Raw genomic sequence first — 18,803 nt, forward strand, 5'->3', positions numbered from 1 at the left:
CATCTCCAGAGAGGGAACTGATGAACTCCAAGTGCAGATTGAAGTATACTTTTTTTCACTTCCTTTGTTTTTCTTGGGGTTTTGTCTGTGTGTTTTCTTTTTCAATACGTCTAATATGGAAATATATTTTGCATGACTTCACATATATCATCAATATCATATTACTTGTCTTCTTAAAGGGGAGGAGAAGGAGCAGGAGGGAGGGAGAGAATTTACACCTCAATTTTTTTTTATTACAAATTTTTTCAGTGTCATTGTGAAATATTTGACAAAAGTAATAGAAATATATTATTAAAGAAAGAATACTAAACCGAATCAACCATTGATTTGATCCATTCATTCTTGTGGTTTTCCGTATTCTTGAAAGAGCGTTGAAGTCACTAGTGCCCATATTATTTATGGCTCAAGCCAAGACACAGTTTTCAGTATCTTACCATACTTCTCTAAAGAAGTTCACATCTGTTAAGAAAAAGGAAAACAAAAAAAAACTGAGGCTTTGCTCAACTGACTCAGCATTTTAATTTTGCCTTCATCAAGTTGGGCATTATCTGCCCAAAATAAACATCAGTTTTAAAAGAAACTAGCAAATCAGAAAAAAGATTTAGCTTGCAAAGTGTTGGTAATATCATTTAATGTTCAGTATAGTTTCTCTTGTCATAAGTAAATTTAATGTATGAAAAATTATTGAGGAATGTATAGAAAAAAGAGTTGTTTCATTACCCAACCTTGATCATAACACATTTTCCAGATACTTATTATACTGTTTTGTAGAATTTGCAGAATATCCCTGGCAGAATATTTCTTTTTGTAACATGTTACTTCAAAATAGCAGCTAGAAAGAAGCAGTTTGAAAATCTTTTGTGCATATATATTTGTGTGGTGATGATAGCTATGTGGGATGGAGAAGAGGGATGGAAGAAATAAGGGGTAGCCAGGATGATAATGTAAGCTTTAACTGAGATCCCAAAGTAAACTCTTAGATAAAACTTTTTTCTTTACACACTGTTTCAAGACTGCACCCATTACATAAATTAAGGAAATACTATATAGTACTATATAGTAATGTAATTCTATTTCCTTAATACACAATCTCTCAAAGTAAAATATCTTATCAAGAACAGTGAGATCCACTTATGAAGTTGCCCTCAAGGAAAGGGTTACATCTGTTACTCAAGTGTTTCCCACAGAAATTTAAACTTATTTCAACTGTAATGATTTACAAGTTTATTTACAAGTTTACCTATGTCCTTCATGATTTTATATATTTCCATGAATATCATCTTTTAGTCTTCATCCCTACAAATTTAAACTTATTTCAACTGCATGATTTATCCTGTGATTTTTCAGGGAAGACAGGCAGAGTTGGACATGCAATTAAAACATGGAAAAGATGCTCCCGAGGAGATACAGTACAAGAAATTTACAGCATGGCTCTGGTAAGGGAGTGACTTCCTTCTCATCATTTGTAGGGAGAAGTGAAACTTAGGGGAAAGATAGCTACTTAAGAGGTTTTAATGTTGTGGGATATAACTTCTGCTTGAGTGTTATGGAGAAAAATCCAGATGACCTGCTAGGTGATGCTTATTAAAAAAAAAAAACTACCCACACCCCCCAAGCGCGCGCACGCACACACACACAAATTACAAATGGAGATTCATTCATTGTTTATATTTTTCTAAGAAACCTTGAACAAGATCTCAAAGGAGACTTTTTTTTTAATGACTGAGGTTATTTTATGTACTCTTCGATGAAGACTACCCTTTCTGCTTACACCATTGCCTCCCACTCCATATTTAGTCAAGTTTTTTTCCCCCTTGAAGTGAAACATTGTCTAGTAGGCACAACTGTACCACATCAAGACTTCCATTTCTTTGGGGAGATCTGGAAGAACTGAACTGAATTTGTACTGTTCTGTTTGTGGGACTGTTTCAGCACTGGAACATAAAAAGCAGTTAGAATTGTTAACCTGTATTGGAAAAAGTAGCCGATCAAATTTATGCACTTCTACCAGGTACAACCCAAATGTCCTCCCTCACCCCCCCAAAAAAAGTTATATGAGGCTTAGAAACTTTGTTTATAACCAGTGGTCACTTTTAGTTAAAGGTATATATAGAAGTTAATTTTGATTAATTGTGATTTCCACATTTACTAAAAATCTGTAGATTAAAAAAAGTATATAGAAGGTTCTAGTATAGTTCTGGTTTTAAAGTACGGTTCTATGACAGAGCATCTCTGTTCACAATAATATGCTTCTTCCATATTTTATTACAGAAATACTAAATGCACTTCTAATTTTGGTGAGCTTTACCCTAAATAAGAGCTGACATAGATACAGTGTTTTAAGATTTACAGAGTACTTTGTATATTTTTCATTTGAACTACATAACAGTCCTTTGAGGTCGGTGCTACTTGTGTTATTATTCATGTTTTACAAATGGAGAAACTGAGGCTCAGAGAGTTTAGATGATTTGCCTTTGATAACATAGCTACTAAGTATTAGAGACAGGATCTGAACCCTTGTCTTCCTTCCAAGTCTGTTATTATATTAACTACATAACTGTTCTTTCTCAAAAAGAAGAAATATAAGAAATAAGTAAATAGCTCATTATTTTTTAGGAGAATTCCACAAAAACCCCTTCAGGTTCTAAAATTCTGTATGAAAGACTGATGACTTAACTAATAAAACCCTAATATATACCTTTCAAAACATCCCCACACTCTATCCCCATACCTCCTTGAGGTTGCTTACATTTATCTTTCTAATAGTATGGAGAAGGCAATAAGTTATGCATCACTTAATTTTAAAATATAAAAGCATTTATTCTGCATTTATTTTTAGTTCAGGGCAACAGGCATTTATTAATCACCTATTATGTGCTAGGAACCAGGGATGCAGAAATGAAAAATGACAACATCCCTCTCTTTAAAGAGAATATACTCTGGCCAAGTCTTTAAATTAGATATAAAATTCACACTGAATGAAAGGTGGCTATTTTTTTAAACTCTTAACCCTAATATTTATTTTTATTGACATATGGACTGAGTGTTAAATTCTATCCTTAAGAAATTTGGCCTAAAACATGAGTATCATTTTGATTAGAATAGTAGTTACGTTTTAATATAATAATGTGACTGTTCTTTCCTGTTGCTATCTTGGGGGCATATGGCAGTATAAGAAGCAAGTCTTGAATCAGATGAGAAGTTGTACAAATGCAGGTCTGCAGTGTACTAAAAAGTGATTACTCAAATGTTTTAAGAGATGTGAGCACTTCAGTGGCCCTTGTTCCAATAAATTCAGATGATTATAGCACATGATAGCTTAGCCAGTTGTTTTCTGAAGTATAATAAATGTTACATCAATTTGCACATTATCCATTTTATTCTTGGACACTAAATTTTAGTATATTTATTGCTTTGGAAAGCAATAAATGTAAATGCAGGAGGATCAGATTTATACAAACTGTTTTGGATTTCATTTCCCAGCACACATTAGAAAGGTCATGACAGAGCTTTTTGAAGATAACTCTCGGTGTAATTAAGCCAGAGACGGATATTAAAAATGAAACCCTTCTTAATGGCATCACTGTAACCATCTCACAGTATACTAATATTAATAATTTTAAGAATCAAGGATAAGACCAGCAAATTCTTATTGGTTGAAGAACAAGATAAGAAAAAGATTTTTAACTGCAGTATGAGGTGTTAACTGTTTTCTTTTTAATACAGGGTTAGAGACATGCTGACTGACCAGATTATCAAATCAGCTGCAAAGTAAGATTTATGATTAATTGATAAATTGAGATTGTAAAACGATCATTTTATCTTTAATCTTTTGTCCTCTTTCTTATTTATATTGTTCACTTGTATGCACATCCTATTTCTCTTTTAGGCAGTTTAAAAACTATTATTATTGGGGCAGCCAGGTAGCACAGCGAGTAAGAGCACCGGCTCCAGTGTCGGGAAGACCTGGGGATCGAATCCAGGCTCAGACACTTAGCACCCACCCAGAAACACCTGGCCATGTAAGCTTGAGCAAATTATTTAAACCCAGTTGCTTAGGGGCGGCCAGGTGGCTCAGCAAGTAAAGAGCACCAGCTCCAGTGTCGGGATGACCTGGGGATCGAATCCGGGCTCAGATACTTGGCACCACACCCAGAAATAACTGGCCATGTAACCTTGAGCAAGTTACTTGACCCCGATTGCTAAAAAAAAAAAAAACAAACTATTATTATTTTAATTTTCAGTCAAGTAAATTCTCACCATATACTTATCACATATAGATATTGAAAGTTGGGTTTTGTGAGTAGAGTATTTCAGGGTGATAGAGAAAATTTAAATGTTTAACACAGTAGTTCTCAAACTTTTTGGCCACAGGACCCTGTTAAAAATTATTGAGAAACCCCACAAAGAGCTTTTGTTTTTATTGGTTATATCTATCATTATTTACCACATTAAAGTTAAATCTGATGGTGATGTCTCTGACCATGACGATAGTGATGATGATTTAACTTTGTGGATTCCTCAAAATTGTTTCAAGGACCTTCATGGGTTCCCAGACCATGCTTTCAGAACTACTCATTTAACATAAGTTTACATGATCAGTAGGAGAATAAAAAAGTGAGCTTGGTTTCTTACTATGATACACGCACACATACATCTGTGTATTATGGGCCCATGGGTCAGTGAAGAAATGCTTTCGTGTTGGATTGGGATAAGAGCAAATCAATCCAGGCATTTAATTAAATGTGTACATCTAGAGGGAGCTGGCTTCACATCTGCTGTTACTCCCACCCCAGCCATCTGTATTACCTACTGTCCAACCTGTATTTGTTTGCATATAAGGATTCATAAACTGTGAGGAAGCTTACACTCCCACCCTGCCCCCCTCCTCCCCCCCAATAAAGGAGAGGAAATGGGAAAAAATATTCATCTGCTAATATGGTTGTAGGTCAAGGGAACCTAATGTTCCTGTTGTTGATTGGGTACAATTGAAGAGGACTGACACATTGACTGAGTGTTAAAATTGCTACAATGACATAATCTTCACATTGTCATAGACTTTTTCATTTGAGTTTTGAAACCAGAGACTGGCTTTCTATCACAGAGTCATTTACAATCTACTGTGTCTCTTTCCTAACTTATGATACACTGTCTTCTACAAGAAGAAAATAATATATTTTACATTAGAAGGAGGAAATCACTGGTTTTAAGGTATTTTGTAGGTTGTTCGCTTATTCACTGCATGTTTATATGTATATATGAGAAGAAAAATTCACAGAATTGTTTTGCCTTGAGCAATTTACCAAGATTTTCTTCATAGCAATATTAGTAATATGATCCTAATAGGACCAAAGTAAGAGTCAAGGTTTGAGGGAAAGGATGCATGAAAAATTAAGAACTTTTTTGAATTCTTTGTTTTTATTGTTTCTTATGGCACAATAATATTTCCATTTCATTAGTTTAGCACAATTTATTTGACTACCAAAAAAGAACAATGGAGAAGCTTGCAAGAATAATTACTATAACCATATTTTTCTTCAAATACAGAATGATGCTTTTGATTCATTTGTTTGTTTGATTTGTCATGGCGATAATTTTTTATTATTCCATTCATAGTTGTTAACCTGGTCCCTATTGTTAGCAATGACACGTATTGGGGAAGGACACAGCTAGGGTTAGCAACACACTGCAAGGATCCTCAGCAGATTTACATTTATTGAAGCTAAGTGGACCAAATGGGGATCACATTTACAATCTTGCCCTCGTTGGCAATATGTTTTTGCCAGTTGAGCTAAGTATTGTCTTGGAAGATTGGGTTAGAAAGAGCCAACTTTTAAGATCTCTGCTAGATTTCTGTACTGTGATTTTGCTTCATCATCAAAAGAAAAGTTGGGAACTTACTTGAAAATTCCCAAGCCCTACCCAGTATGGCCAGTGATCGTCAGAAGCAATGTAGAGTCATGTTTTAGTTTTTAAAATGTTTATGACCTAGCCTATGGATCACTGACCTTACTGGAGTGGAACAGGCAAATAGCTGAGTTCTCAGAGTATTTCTTGCCTGAAGGAGACTGACTTTGTTGTAGGACTGCATGGTAGTATAGGATGGCACAGTTGGACCTTATATCTGTAGGTTAGGCCCAATGTTTCATTTCAATCTAGAGTTCAAACCAAACAGTAATTATAGAACTGGTTATATCTCCCATTTACTAAACTGATTTTGATTCATAATCCTAGAGGGGACTCAAAACTAGACTCCCATCTCTTGTTTTGGGAATATTTGGGTGAATATTTTCTAGACAACGTCAGACCACCCCCAAAATAATTATTTTAAGGCCAAGGACATCTCAGCAGTATTAAAGATCAGTGTGAGCATTTCTTCTCTGTGATAACTATGGGATTCTAAGAAAAATGCTTTTCTGAGCCTTGGATAGCTTACAAAAGACTTTTTCTATGACATTAACTTTACAAGTCAAATCCAAGACTTTATGGCTAAAAAAAAATTTACCATTTGAATGATTTGAGGCACAGCCTTTCACTTCCTAATAGTCCAGAAGTGAGACATTTATACATCCAAAGTCCCCAAATTGTGGGCTGTATTGACAGGAAAGGAGAGGAGCATAATTACTGGGGAAAGTGTCAAGTTGCAAGTGTGTTTTTGTGCCTGAAGTGGCCCAATATACAATAGTTCAACACAGCAGTGTACTAATAAAAGGTCATCTTGTTCTGACTAGCTCTTTATTGGTAAACATTAGTTTGGTCAGATTAAAAGAAACAAAACAAAATAAAAAAGGCAATGACTAGAAAATGTGCACTCTAAGTTTTTGTTTCAATTTTTTCTCTCAGGAAAAATCACAAAAACCCAGGCTTCTGTTGAAAGGCATAGAAAAAATCATCAAGCATGATAGAGAAAAGGGCAAAGGTAGAAAAGAGAAGGAAAGCAAAGAATAGGCAGTGGGGAGAAAATAAATCTATTCATTGGGATATATAAAAGAATATAAAAGGACTTCCTTGATTTCTTCACACTTCCTATTCTTCGGTCCTCAGGAGGACCTTCTCTGACTCTTAATGTCTTAGAATCATCATTAGAATCTTCTTGTCATCAACAGGGAAAGCCCAGTCGTCAAAGGGAATGCACTCCTGGCATTAACCAGTCTTGCTGTTGTCGTATCTAAACACGAAAACAGCCTGTCCTCAGAAACTGATGGGGCACCAGAGGTGAGTCACGGGACACTGAAAACATTTTCTTTTTTGTGACCATGGCATTTTGAAAGTTAAAAACTCAATAAATATTCATTAAGTGACTGCTGTGTTCCAGGTATGGTACTAAGGGGTAGAGATAAAAATAGGAAAAAAGAAAGCTTGCAGTCTAAGGGAGGAAGATAAATGCACAAAAGGAAACTGAAAAGTACGGGGGAGAGGGAAAGGTACCTGTCACATGCAGGGGGTGGAGAAATTCAGAGTAAGTGCAGCCAGATGGAAAATGAAGAGATGGCTATGTGAGTCTGACTGTCGCTGTACTACTTAACCCTGAAGTGTCATGACTTAAATTCTGGCACCTCACTGTCCAGGCCCTGTATCTGACATTTTCAAACTTCTAATATGTTTTTATCTAGTCAAGATATAACTCAAATGAGAATCCCTCTTACATAATTTAGGGGAGAAAAATGATCATGTAGACTTTGCTTGAAGAACTCATGTGATGGGAGAATCTTCAAACCACTGTTGACTGACATAGCCCATTCTGTTTTTTAATTGTTTTCCCTTATGTCAAGGCTAAATTTGACTCTCCATGTCTCTTCCTCCTGCCAGTTGTTATTGCTCTCTCACTTTTGAAAATATTTTGTCTATGTTTTTTTTTAATTTACTTTTCAGTGAATGAGTTTTTCCTAGTAGAATGTGACATCCTCAGGGATAGGGGCCATTTCATCTTATGTCATCATCTTATGTCATCATCTGTAGCACCAACGTGATATTCACAATGCCTACAGCGGCTATAAATTTGGGAACATAATTCCGAATCTCAAAATATAAAAGACTCTCCACATGGAAGACAAACCAAAACATTTATTCAAAAACCAGAAAGCCAAATCCATCTGCTCCACCCTTCCTGCTCTACCCCCTCCATCCACCACAGACTTAATGTGACTTAAGTGGGTCACGTGCGTCTATTAATGAATGAGAAAGATCTTCCCATTTACATTTACCATTATACTGCCACAGTGCCTTTTAATTAGTAGGTTCTTAATAACTTTTTGAATTGAATTGAATCCACATACCTCTTTACCACATTTTTTGAGCTCATAGGTACTCCATATATATAGAAGATTCATAACTTCTTTTTCCCACAAAACACAGACACTTTTGTATGTGAACCAAATCATTTTCCTGATGGAGACTACTGAGGGCATCTGGTAACCAATGATTCACTTCACTTTCTTCTTAATTTTAGACCTCCAACATGGTTTAGCTTTTAGCCGTTAAACTTAAAATAATGCTCAAGCCGTCACCTGCTTCTAGAATTTGTAAAAGTTAATAATTGGGTTTGTTTCTTCTTTCCCATTCTTATTTTAATTTTTCTTTTTTTTCTTCCCTTTGTTTCTAGATTGAACCTGACTTCCTTCCCATGAAACAGTGGATTTCTATGGTGCTCAATACCCTCCTAGTAATTGTGGATAGCCATTACCAACCCAAGGGACAAGTCTTCTCCTGGTTCTATCAAGTATGTGTGAAAGCAAGAAAACAAAATTTAAAGCAAGCTTGGGGGCCTTGAGATTCAAGCTTTGTTACTTATTATCATTACCTGTTAGTTATCAAGAGTCACAAAATGAAACATTCTCCATAACCTTTTAATTCCTCATCTTTTTCTTTTGTTGAAACCTAAGCATTTATGCAAGTTGGTAGTGTGTTGCTTTCTGTATAACCTCATTTGAGTCTCAGCTCATCCCCGTTCATTTATTAGAGAATTATCTTAGTCATGGGACAAACAGCTGAGCCGAGAGAATTACAGCTGGTTGGGATAAAAATAAAGACCAGATTCTGAATTGTTGCTAAGATCATGTATTTAACCTGAAGTCCTGTTACCTTCTGTGTTCTTTTTATAATTTTTCATATTTCTATACCTCCTGCCTTCATTTGGTCAGATATGTACTTGTGTTCAGAGTTGGATCTAGAGCTGGACTTTAAAATTTAAAGGGGAAATTGAATTATTTGTTAGTGCTGGATGAAGTTAGTAGGCCATTTTTATTCAGAAGGAACATTCCTTCCTAATAACTTGTTTTCTATTACAAATGTTCCCATTAGTGCTTTAATTAATGATGAGAGAAAGGTTTAGAAGCTTATGTGGATTTCTTTGATGTAGCTATCAGGTTCACATTCTTGCAAGGACAGGATATTGTACAAAGTTTTTAATGCATACAAAATTGTGAATGCTTATAGGCTTTTTGAGAATAAATAAAATGCATTCTTATTCACCAGCCCCTAGGTGTTTCTCAAATTTAAAACTTTTTCTTCTTCTTTCATTCTCCTACCCCAAGCCCTATTTCAAAAGTCACCCTTTTCCATTCCCAACGTCTTGGAACTGGGCATTTTGACTAATTCTCTCTCTCTTTTTTTTTTTTAAGCAATCAGGGTTAAGTAACTTGCTCAAGGTTACACGGCCAGTTATTTCTGGGTGTGGTGCTGAGTATCTGAGCCTGGATTTGATCCCCAGGTCATCCCTACACTGGAGCCTGGTGCTCTTACTCGCTGTGCTACTTGGCTGCGCCTAAGTAATTCTCTCTTGAGTAGCCATGTAAACTTCTCTTTCTAAATCTTCATTCTCTCACCTATCTACTGACTTAATCCCTTTTGCTTCCAAACATGCCCAGGTTTTCTCTATTCTTAAAAAAAATCTTGACTTGACCCTGCCATCCCCTCTGGCTCCTGTCTTATATCTGTAATCCTTTTCACAATACCTGTATTCCTTTTCATTTTCTAATAGGAAAAAGCTGTCTGTACTAATTTCTTTTACTTCTTCCCATTATCTTACCACTCACCTGAAACAGCTGTCTTCAGTTACTAATGAAACTTTGCCCTATCCCTAGGCCTTTTCTCAAACTTCATCTTTTTTTTTTTAAACTTATATAGTATTTGACATTGTTTACCATCCTCTCCTCCTGGATGTTTTCTCTTCACAACTCTTCTCTCTTTGCTCCCCTTCTACTTGTCATTAATAGCCTAACCCCTACCAGTGAGTGTTCTGTAGTGCTCAATTCTGGGCCCCCATCTATCTTCTTATACCTCTCTGTCTGTCTGTCTGTCTGTCTGTCTGTCTCTCTCTCTCTGTCTCTCACTCTCTTTGTCTTTGTCTCTCTATCTGTCTCTCTCAGTCTCTCTGTTTCTCTCTCTGTCTCTGTCTCTCTCTCCGTCTCTCTCATCAACACCCATGGGTTTAATTATCCTCTGCAAGCAGATAGCTCCCAGATCTATTTATTCAGTTTCTCTCCTGAGGTCCTGTCCCACATCAGCATCTTCATGCTGGCATTTCCTCATCTCAAACTCTTCTTCCTCACATTTGCCTCTCTTCCTCATTCCCTTATTTTCTATTAATTGCACCAATCACACAATTCATTTCTAATCACACAGATTCACAGTCTCTTGAGTCACTGTGGTCTCCTCACCCTCCCTCATCTACCCTCCTATCTAATCACTTGCCAAGTCTTCTACCTTTGTGTCATCTCTCACCTCTTTCCTTCTCCCTACTCACAGAGCCACTACTCGAATCCAGTGTATCCTCTGTATGCCTTCCAAATTAATATTCCTAGAGCACAAGCCTGATCTGTTTAAAAAAAAAAAACCTATAGTATATCCCTTTTATCTCTGAAATAAAATACAAACTCCTCAACTTTCCATGCAAATCATTTCACAATCTGGTTTCCAGCCTACCTACCTTTCTAAACTCATTAATATTACTCCCCTTGGCCAAGCTGATTTTCTTACTGTACCTCCCCTGTGGCATTCCATGGACCATCTTTGTTCTTTTGTACTATCTGAACTCTGTCCCTGGTCACATTCATTCTCCCCCCCCCCCTCTACCATTTAAAACTCTCATTCTTTTTCAAAATTCAGCTCCTACTTGAGGTCTGCCTTTGCCTTCCTTCATGGTCCTCCTTACTATCCCTTCCATCTTTCCAATTCATTATGTTGCATTCACTTTGAGTACTATTCATATTTACTTACGCGTAAATGCTGTTTCTCTCCTTACCCCTTGCCCCCATAGGATATCAGTTGCCTGAGAACAAAGAGTGTTAATTTTTTGTTTTTGTATTCCTAGGGCCTAGCCCAGTAATGGGTACATATAGGAGGTACTTGATTAATGCTTATTGCAGAATTTTTATCCTTTATATAAAGCACTGCAAGTTTACAGGTTAAATAGCATTGGATAGAAAACATTTCTTACGGGAAGCTGGGTGGCGCAGTGAATAGAGCACTGGCCCTGGAGTCAGGAGGACCTGAGTTCAAATCCAGCCTCAGACACTTAACACAAAAACTAGCTGTGTTACCCAGGGCAAGTCACTTAACCCCAATGCCCTCCAAAAAGCAAATATATATTTCTTAGTATTCTATAACTGCAGGTGGTATATTGACTTTGAGTTGTATCTGAAAACGTAGAGTATAAAATCACAGAAAATGACAAGCCTATTTTCCCTCCCACTTGAAACATATTTATAAATGTATGTAATTTCATAAACCCCATTATCTTAGACTTCTTGTAGTTCTCATGTAGCTGTTCCACCATTTTATTTACATTATTATCAATTTCTTTCTCCATAATTACATATATCATGTAGTGTACATATATCTAAATTCCATTTAGAATATCTAGTTGTTCCTTTGTAACTAGAGGCTTTTAGGATTTCTGTTTTCTTTTTAATTAAAAAGAATTGAATCTTTATAAGAAATAATCCATCTACTTACTGGGAATCATTCCCACCAAAATTTTGGGAGATCTGTCAATAGTTTTCCATCTAAACATGAACTCTTCCTACTATTACTGTAGTATTTTTTTTTTGCTCCCAGTAAATGTCTCACTTGATAGATTCCCTTTTATTATATGGCTTAGTAGTCTGCTTCAAGCATGGGTTATTTAGCTGCTCTTCCTCTTTAGTTTTTCTACAGAGACCCTTTTAAAACTATGAAATATGATGCAAGCTGTCCTCAGATTGAATAGAAAGTGAATTCACATCTTTAAAGGATAAGAAAGTTACTTTCTCTTGTTTGCCTTTCAAATTAATAAAACAGTTGCTCATTTACTGGGGAACAAAACTGACCCCAAATCTCCTCTCAAATAAGTATTAAATTCTATGTTTTAATTTTCTGTAGCTGTGATTGAGTACATAAACTATTCCACACATTGGCACTTTTGTAGGAGTCCTATTGGTTAAAGGTTTGTCATGACATATAGTCCTTTCATGAGGAAAATGTTCTTTCACCTAAAGACCTAAAGATAACTAATCTAAATTCTTTTTTCTTTTTTCTTTCATTCTTTCCTCCCTCTCTTCCCCCTCTCTCCTTTCCTTGCTTCCTTCCTTCCTTCTTCCATCCCTCCATTCCTCCCTCCCTCCCTTCCTTTTTTTCTCCATCCCTTCCTTCATTCCCTTCTTTCTTTCTCCATCACTCCTTCCTTCTTTCATTTCTTCTTTCCTCTTTCTTTTTCACCCTAGAAATCCTACTCAGGTGAAAACACAGCGAGTGCCATTGCTCGTTCCTGTGCTGCCATGGCTTTGTCCCTCCTCGTGCCAGTTTTCATTCTGTCTTGCAAGGAGAAGGTGGAGGAAGTCTTGAGTATGCTGACTGCTAAGTTACCTGGGAAACCAAGTGCAGATGAATCTCAAGCTGTTCAAATCCACATAGGCCTTGCTTTGGGGATGTTTATTTCTCGTTTGTGTGAGGAGAAAGTCAGGTATGGTTGATTCAAGCGCTGCTGGTTCCCCCTCTGTGACTTAGTATTTGTGTATATTTTGTTGGTTGGGATGGAGGAGGGCAGGCAGTGGTTGGTCTGGTTCTGTGATTTCATCAGAATAGAAAATGTCTGTGTTTAGAAACTCCCTTCCCTAATGCCAATCAGTGGTTTACCTGTAAGTGATAAATCTTAGAATTACCAGGTGCACTGAGAGGTAATGAGTTGCCCTTTGGTCTCACAGCTAGTGTGTGTCAGAAACTGGCATTGAACGCCTGTCTTGTGGACCTGGAGTTTAGTAAAAAAACAACAACAACAATTTTTTGTTTACTATATCATGCTGCCTCTTATCCATCCATCCACATAGACATGCTTATGTTGTATGTATTAAAACTAATTGTTCATCTTTGCTTTGCTTTCCTCAGACCCTCTAATCTTCAGCAAGGAAGAAGCTAACACCCTTCATCTCCCAACGTTTTGGTTTTACTATCTTATAAATTGAGATATCCTGAAATATGCAGATGTCAAAATAATTTAACATTTTAAAATCACTTTGTATGTTTAGACATAAGCCCAATGCATATTAATTTGATGATCACAACAGAGTCTCCAATTTAAAGAGACTTCTCAGTAAAGTTCTCATAGCTTTGCTTGGCAACTGTGCCTGTATCCTAAATATCATTGTCAGTTCATAGGGAGGGGCACAGTTACTGACTGAAACTACATAGTGTACTATCAAAAAAGTACATAGTGTACTACAAATAGTGTACTATTTCCACTGTACCCCAATTGCTACAGTGTTTTGTGTTACAGTGAGTCACAAAGATTTTTTTAAACCATTGATTCCATATAAATTTTTGTAATCCTTAGGTAAAGTGTTTCTATGCCTTATTCAGCTTAATCTTTTTGACAGTCAGTTCAGCTCTTAAATAGAGGAGGTCCACCAAGTGGGAAAATTTTCCTAGGAATACAGTCATTTCTGATTTCACATTAATATAACCAGATTCTCAGTTTTTAGGCAAACACTAGTGTAGTACACCTTCATATATCAAGATTAATTGTTCTCAAACTTTTTGATCTCAGGATTCCTTCGTATGCTTAAAAACTATTTACCCCAAATATCTTTTTATTTATGTGGGTTAATCTCTATCCGTATTTACAGTATTAGAAATTAGAACTGATAAATATTTTAAGCATTTTAATTCCTTTAAGACAACAGTAATAAATCTATTACATTTTAATATAATTTTTTATGAAAAATAGTTTTATTTTCCAAAACAAATTATAAGAGGCATTGTTTTATATAGTTTTGCAAAAAAAAAAAAAATCACGTATACCTTAATAGAAGACAGCTAGATTCTTATTTGCTTCTGCATTGAATCTGTTGTGATGTTGTTTTGATTGGAGTATATGAAGAAAATCCAGCCTCACATAGAAGTTGGAAAGGGATAAGTATTTATAATAGATAGTCTTTGTATTATTGTGAATACAGTTTTGACATCATGGACCCATGAAAGGGTTTCAGGGACCCCTAGGCTCTGCAGATTATACCCTGAGACCTACTAGTCTAGGTTACTTTGAACCAATTACTCAGAATATATGAAAATTTTGATGATTGAGAAAGATAATTTAGGACACTTTCCTTGAACAAGATAAGGATTAAGGGCATCTAATAGAACACAAGATTTACTTATTGTATAAATCATCAGGCTTGGTTTTGTTTTATATCTGAATGTATTAGACAGATGATGTTAATGCTAACTTGAATTTTCTGTTTGAAATAAATAATTAACTTTTTGTACCCAATTTACATATATACTAACAGAAATATCAAGGAACAAATGAATTTAGGAAAGCATTTCAAGTTTTTTAATAATAAATTTGAGCTTTTAGAAAAGCTAGTTTAGAAAAAGGGGAAAAAGCTGAATTAAACAATTAAGGCCACCCTTCTGACTGTGGTTGAAATATTGGTAGAAAATTTTATTGGTTTAGTTCACCAAGGGATATTTTTTAATTACATACAAACACCAGGTTAAGTTTTAAAGTCTATTAAGTATGGCTGGAACAGCTGGAGTGAGTTACATTATTTCTTTTCTGTGGTTCAATTCTCCTTAGGAGTTAACATTCACCCAATAGCAAAGTGATAAAGTTGCCTTTACAAGTGAATTGGGAGATTTAGATAGTTACTGTATATGAGAGAAGACATTTTTTAAGCATTAATTTTAGAGGCAGTGTAACATAGTGAATAGTGTTGCACATGGAATCAGCAGGACCAGGCTTCAAATTCATCTCAGACACTTGTTAACTAACTGTGTGATCCTCGGCAAGTCACTTAATGTCTGTGAGAGCTAGCTCTCCAGGGACTATCTTCAGTATTAAGCAGATTGTGGTCTGTGTTGCTGGAGGATTTACTATGTGCTGATATCACAGATTTTAAAAATTTCAAAGTGATATCATTTTATAGCCATGAAATTAATAGCAACAGTCATCATCATTTTTATGGCTTCTTTCTTTCCTTTTTTCCTTCCTTCCTCTCTTTCTTTCCTTTCTCCCCCTCCCCCCCTTTCCCTCTTTTTTTTCAAATTGGACCTGTGATTTCTTTTATGTAAAGAGCTCTTGGTGAGAAATATTCTGTACTCTGAAGATCAGCACCTTCTCTTCAACTTAAACTTTTTAGGTGGTTCCTTGACAATGCTGCTGAAAAGTTCCATGACTTCTCCAAGACCATTTGGCTAGAGTGTGTTCAAGGCATAATTGAAAGTCAGGTGTTCTGGGTTCCTTTGAAGCCAACTCCCTATCCACTGTGCCATGCTGCCTCTCTCCCTCGTTGTTGCTGTTTAGTTGTTCTGTCATGTCTGACTCTTTGTGACCCCATTTGGGGTTTTCTTGGTAAAGATCCTGGAGGGGTTTGCCATTTTCTTCTCCTGCTCATTTTCCTGAAGAGCTGAGTCAAACAGTGTGAAGTGATTTGCCCAGGGTCACACAGTTACTAAGTGTCTGAGGCCAGATTTGAACTCAAGAAGATGAGTCTTCCAGACTCCAGGCCTGGTGCTCTCTCCACTGTGCCACCTAGTTCCCCTCTCCTTCAGGTCCTTTAAAACAACATATCTTAAAGTTAAAACTATAACTTATCTCTGGGCAGCCAGTGTTACTCTGGTGGCTTCTACTTTAAGATGAGATTCTCAATGACTTATTACTAAAGAGGATTACGTTCTTATTGCTTTATGCATATAACCTGCTCACAACTAATCTTCTTAGACTAGACCCTGGTTCATAAAGTACCTTCTGCTTCTTTATAAGCTTGCTTCGCTTGTATTTGTAGGATGTCTTGGGAAAGGTTACCAGGAATCAGCCTTCCAGAGGCAAAATGTAATAATAATATCCAGCACTTGTTTAGTATATTAATGTTTGCAAAACACTTTACAAATATTTTTCATTTTGTCCTCATCACAAGTCAGGGGATGTGGGTAGGGGTATAAATGCTATTATTATCCCTATTTTACAGATGGGAAAACGGAGGCAAACAGGTTACATGACTTGTGTAGAGTCACACAACTGCTAAGTATCTAAGGCAGTATTTGAACTCTGGTCTTCCATGCTCAAGGTCCAGTGTTCTGTCCTGCATCATCTTTGACTTCTCATTTTTAGAATAATCACAGATTGTATACAGCATTGGCTCCACTGTTCGTGTGTTTTCCTTGTTTAATACATTCTTCCTTTTCATTCCGAGTTTCTCTGCATTAGTACTAATACTGTAGCTGGAAATGTGATTTTTAATTCAACTTATCCAATTTCTGGAAGCAAACTAATCTAAAGGACCTACATTTTGGTTCGAATACATCTTTTTTACCTTCTTGCTCCATAAAGATGAATGAAATGATTTGGACTATGTAGTTAGCTATATAGCAGAATAATACCATTTTTCTAATGGCAAAAAATCTTTGAAGGCTGTTGTCTGCATATAAACTCAGTAATATCAAATCAGTTGCATGAAATCCAGGGTTGCCTCTTGAGGGAACAGGGTTAGAGCAAAATGTTAGCTATAAGGGACAAAAGTCAATTTCATATAAAGATAGTTTTGTCAATAGAGCAGCTTTTGCTCTGAATGCTGAGCATTGTCTCTATGAAAGAAGGCCTCTTAAAATTTAAGTACTGTTCTGGAATTTATTTAGAAAAGTATCCAAGTTGGACTCTGAAATGTTCCACCAAAATCTCCTGAGGCTATCAGGTGATTGCAAATAGGCTCTGCAGGTTGGGCCCCTTGAGAATTCATTTAGGATGCTTAACAGTGTCTTATTTAATTAAAAAAAAAAAAACAATGTAAGATTTATTTAATTCTTAATTAGGGGTATTGAAAGTGAGGAGAAATAGAATGTGAGTCTTTTGCTGAAAAATGAAATACTTTTGCCTCAAGCAAAATCACCTGTTTCTTAGCCTGTGAATAAATTATTAAGAATGCATCCTGGTTAGCTTTGTGGGTGATAAATTACAGTGAGGGTTGTAGGCAGGCATGAGAGTAAAGCTGAAAGGACCCCTTGACAATACAGGTGTTGATGAAAATCCAAATCCCTGCCTAGAAGAAGGCAGTAAAAAATTAATTTTAGTTTTTGAGTTACCAGGGATGATAATACTCACCAATACTGTTCTTGGAACCATATTATTTAAGTTGCAAGAAGCTGAAAAGCAGAGAGTTAGGTTATTTCCATTTTCGTTTTTTCCCCACTTTTCAAAGGCTTGACTGCTATATTAAAAGTTGAAATTTGTATTAGTATGTTTTATAGGGAAGGGAAGGCATGGGGTGGACTTGGGGAATGGCAACCTAGGGAGGTTGGTAGATTTCCAATAGCATTTCACTTAGAGGTTATTAGTCGACTTATAGGTTGACTTCTACTTTCATCTTCAGATTTCAATGATTTGAAACTGAATAAACAGCCACCCTCCCCTCAAAATGGAGAAGTAGAACAAGAGTAAAAGGTTGAGGGTTTGTGGGACTATGTAAAACAAAAAGATAAAGCATGACAAAGTGGAGAGAAGACTGATGTCATAGTCAGAAAGACCTAGATTTGAGTCCTGCTTCTGGCACATACTGGTTGTGTGACCTTGGAGAAGTCCCTCATCAGTTGTACCCAGAAACTGAAGAAATCACAGGCCCAGTTTGAAAGTAAGAAAGAAGAGAGAGAGGAACAAAGGAAGGCAAGAAGGAATCATAAAAGCAAGTTATGATGACTTATTATTCATTTCATGGTTGTAAAAATAAAACAATTTTGAAATTTTTAAGATCTATGTTTTCATTAGCTTGGCATAACCTTCTGCCAACACATAAACCTGTCTGTTTGTTAGGAGAGAAGTCCTGGAGAGTTAGTTGCCTCTGAGTGACTTACCCAAAATCACACAACTCACAAATCCTATAAAATTCAGATGCACTAAGTCCCCCTATATGATTTTCTCTTTACAAAAAAGACTAGATTTGATTCTATAGGAAAAAAATGTTTTTATAGCCATTTTAGCTCTTCTAGCAGAGCACTGACAGTAAATTGTAATATTGTAATATATAAGGAATATTTAGATAGTTGAATGATTTTCAGTGATTCTCTCTTTTTTGCTACCCCTTTTCAGTGATGTATCTGGCCAACAGTTGAACCTTCTTCTGATGACATCTTTGGATGCTCTGGAAAATTGCTGTTTTGATACCAGTCTTGAATACAAGTATGTTATTTCTATTACCTCTATACCATGAATTCCATTCTAAAGATTTCCCATGTTGCTGCAAGTCTTGCATGTTACAGTAAAAACTTTTTTAGGGGTCTGTCATTGTTAGGAAATTATAATATTTTCCTTTTATCAATTTTTGACTATAATAGCTACC

At 36.1% G+C, this 18,803-nt stretch overlaps 1 protein-coding gene across 7 annotated transcripts in view; it reads left to right on the plus strand.

The window, feature by feature from the left end:
• FOCAD (focadhesin) overlaps positions 1 to 18,803 on the plus strand; it is a 504,358-nt gene that overhangs the window by 433,672 nt on the left and 51,883 nt on the right. For all 7 annotated transcript variants that reach the window (XM_069088078.1, XM_069088080.1, XM_069088077.1 and 4 more), the window contains 6 exons: positions 1,348 to 1,436; positions 3,727 to 3,771; positions 7,107 to 7,215; positions 8,603 to 8,719; positions 12,702 to 12,940; positions 18,554 to 18,643. In XM_069088078.1, the coding sequence (XP_068944179.1) occupies positions 1,348 to 1,436; positions 3,727 to 3,771; positions 7,107 to 7,215; positions 8,603 to 8,719; positions 12,702 to 12,940; positions 18,554 to 18,643 (689 nt within the window). The remainder of the gene's footprint in view (positions 1 to 1,347; positions 1,437 to 3,726; positions 3,772 to 7,106; positions 7,216 to 8,602; positions 8,720 to 12,701; positions 12,941 to 18,553; positions 18,644 to 18,803) is intronic.

This window comes from Petaurus breviceps, unplaced genomic scaffold, assembly GCF_028583685.1.
Source record: "Petaurus breviceps papuanus isolate PSGF00001 unplaced genomic scaffold, PetGlider_PUasm1.0 184, whole genome shotgun sequence".
NCBI classification, from domain to species: Eukaryota; Metazoa; Chordata; class Mammalia; order Diprotodontia; family Petauridae; genus Petaurus; species Petaurus breviceps.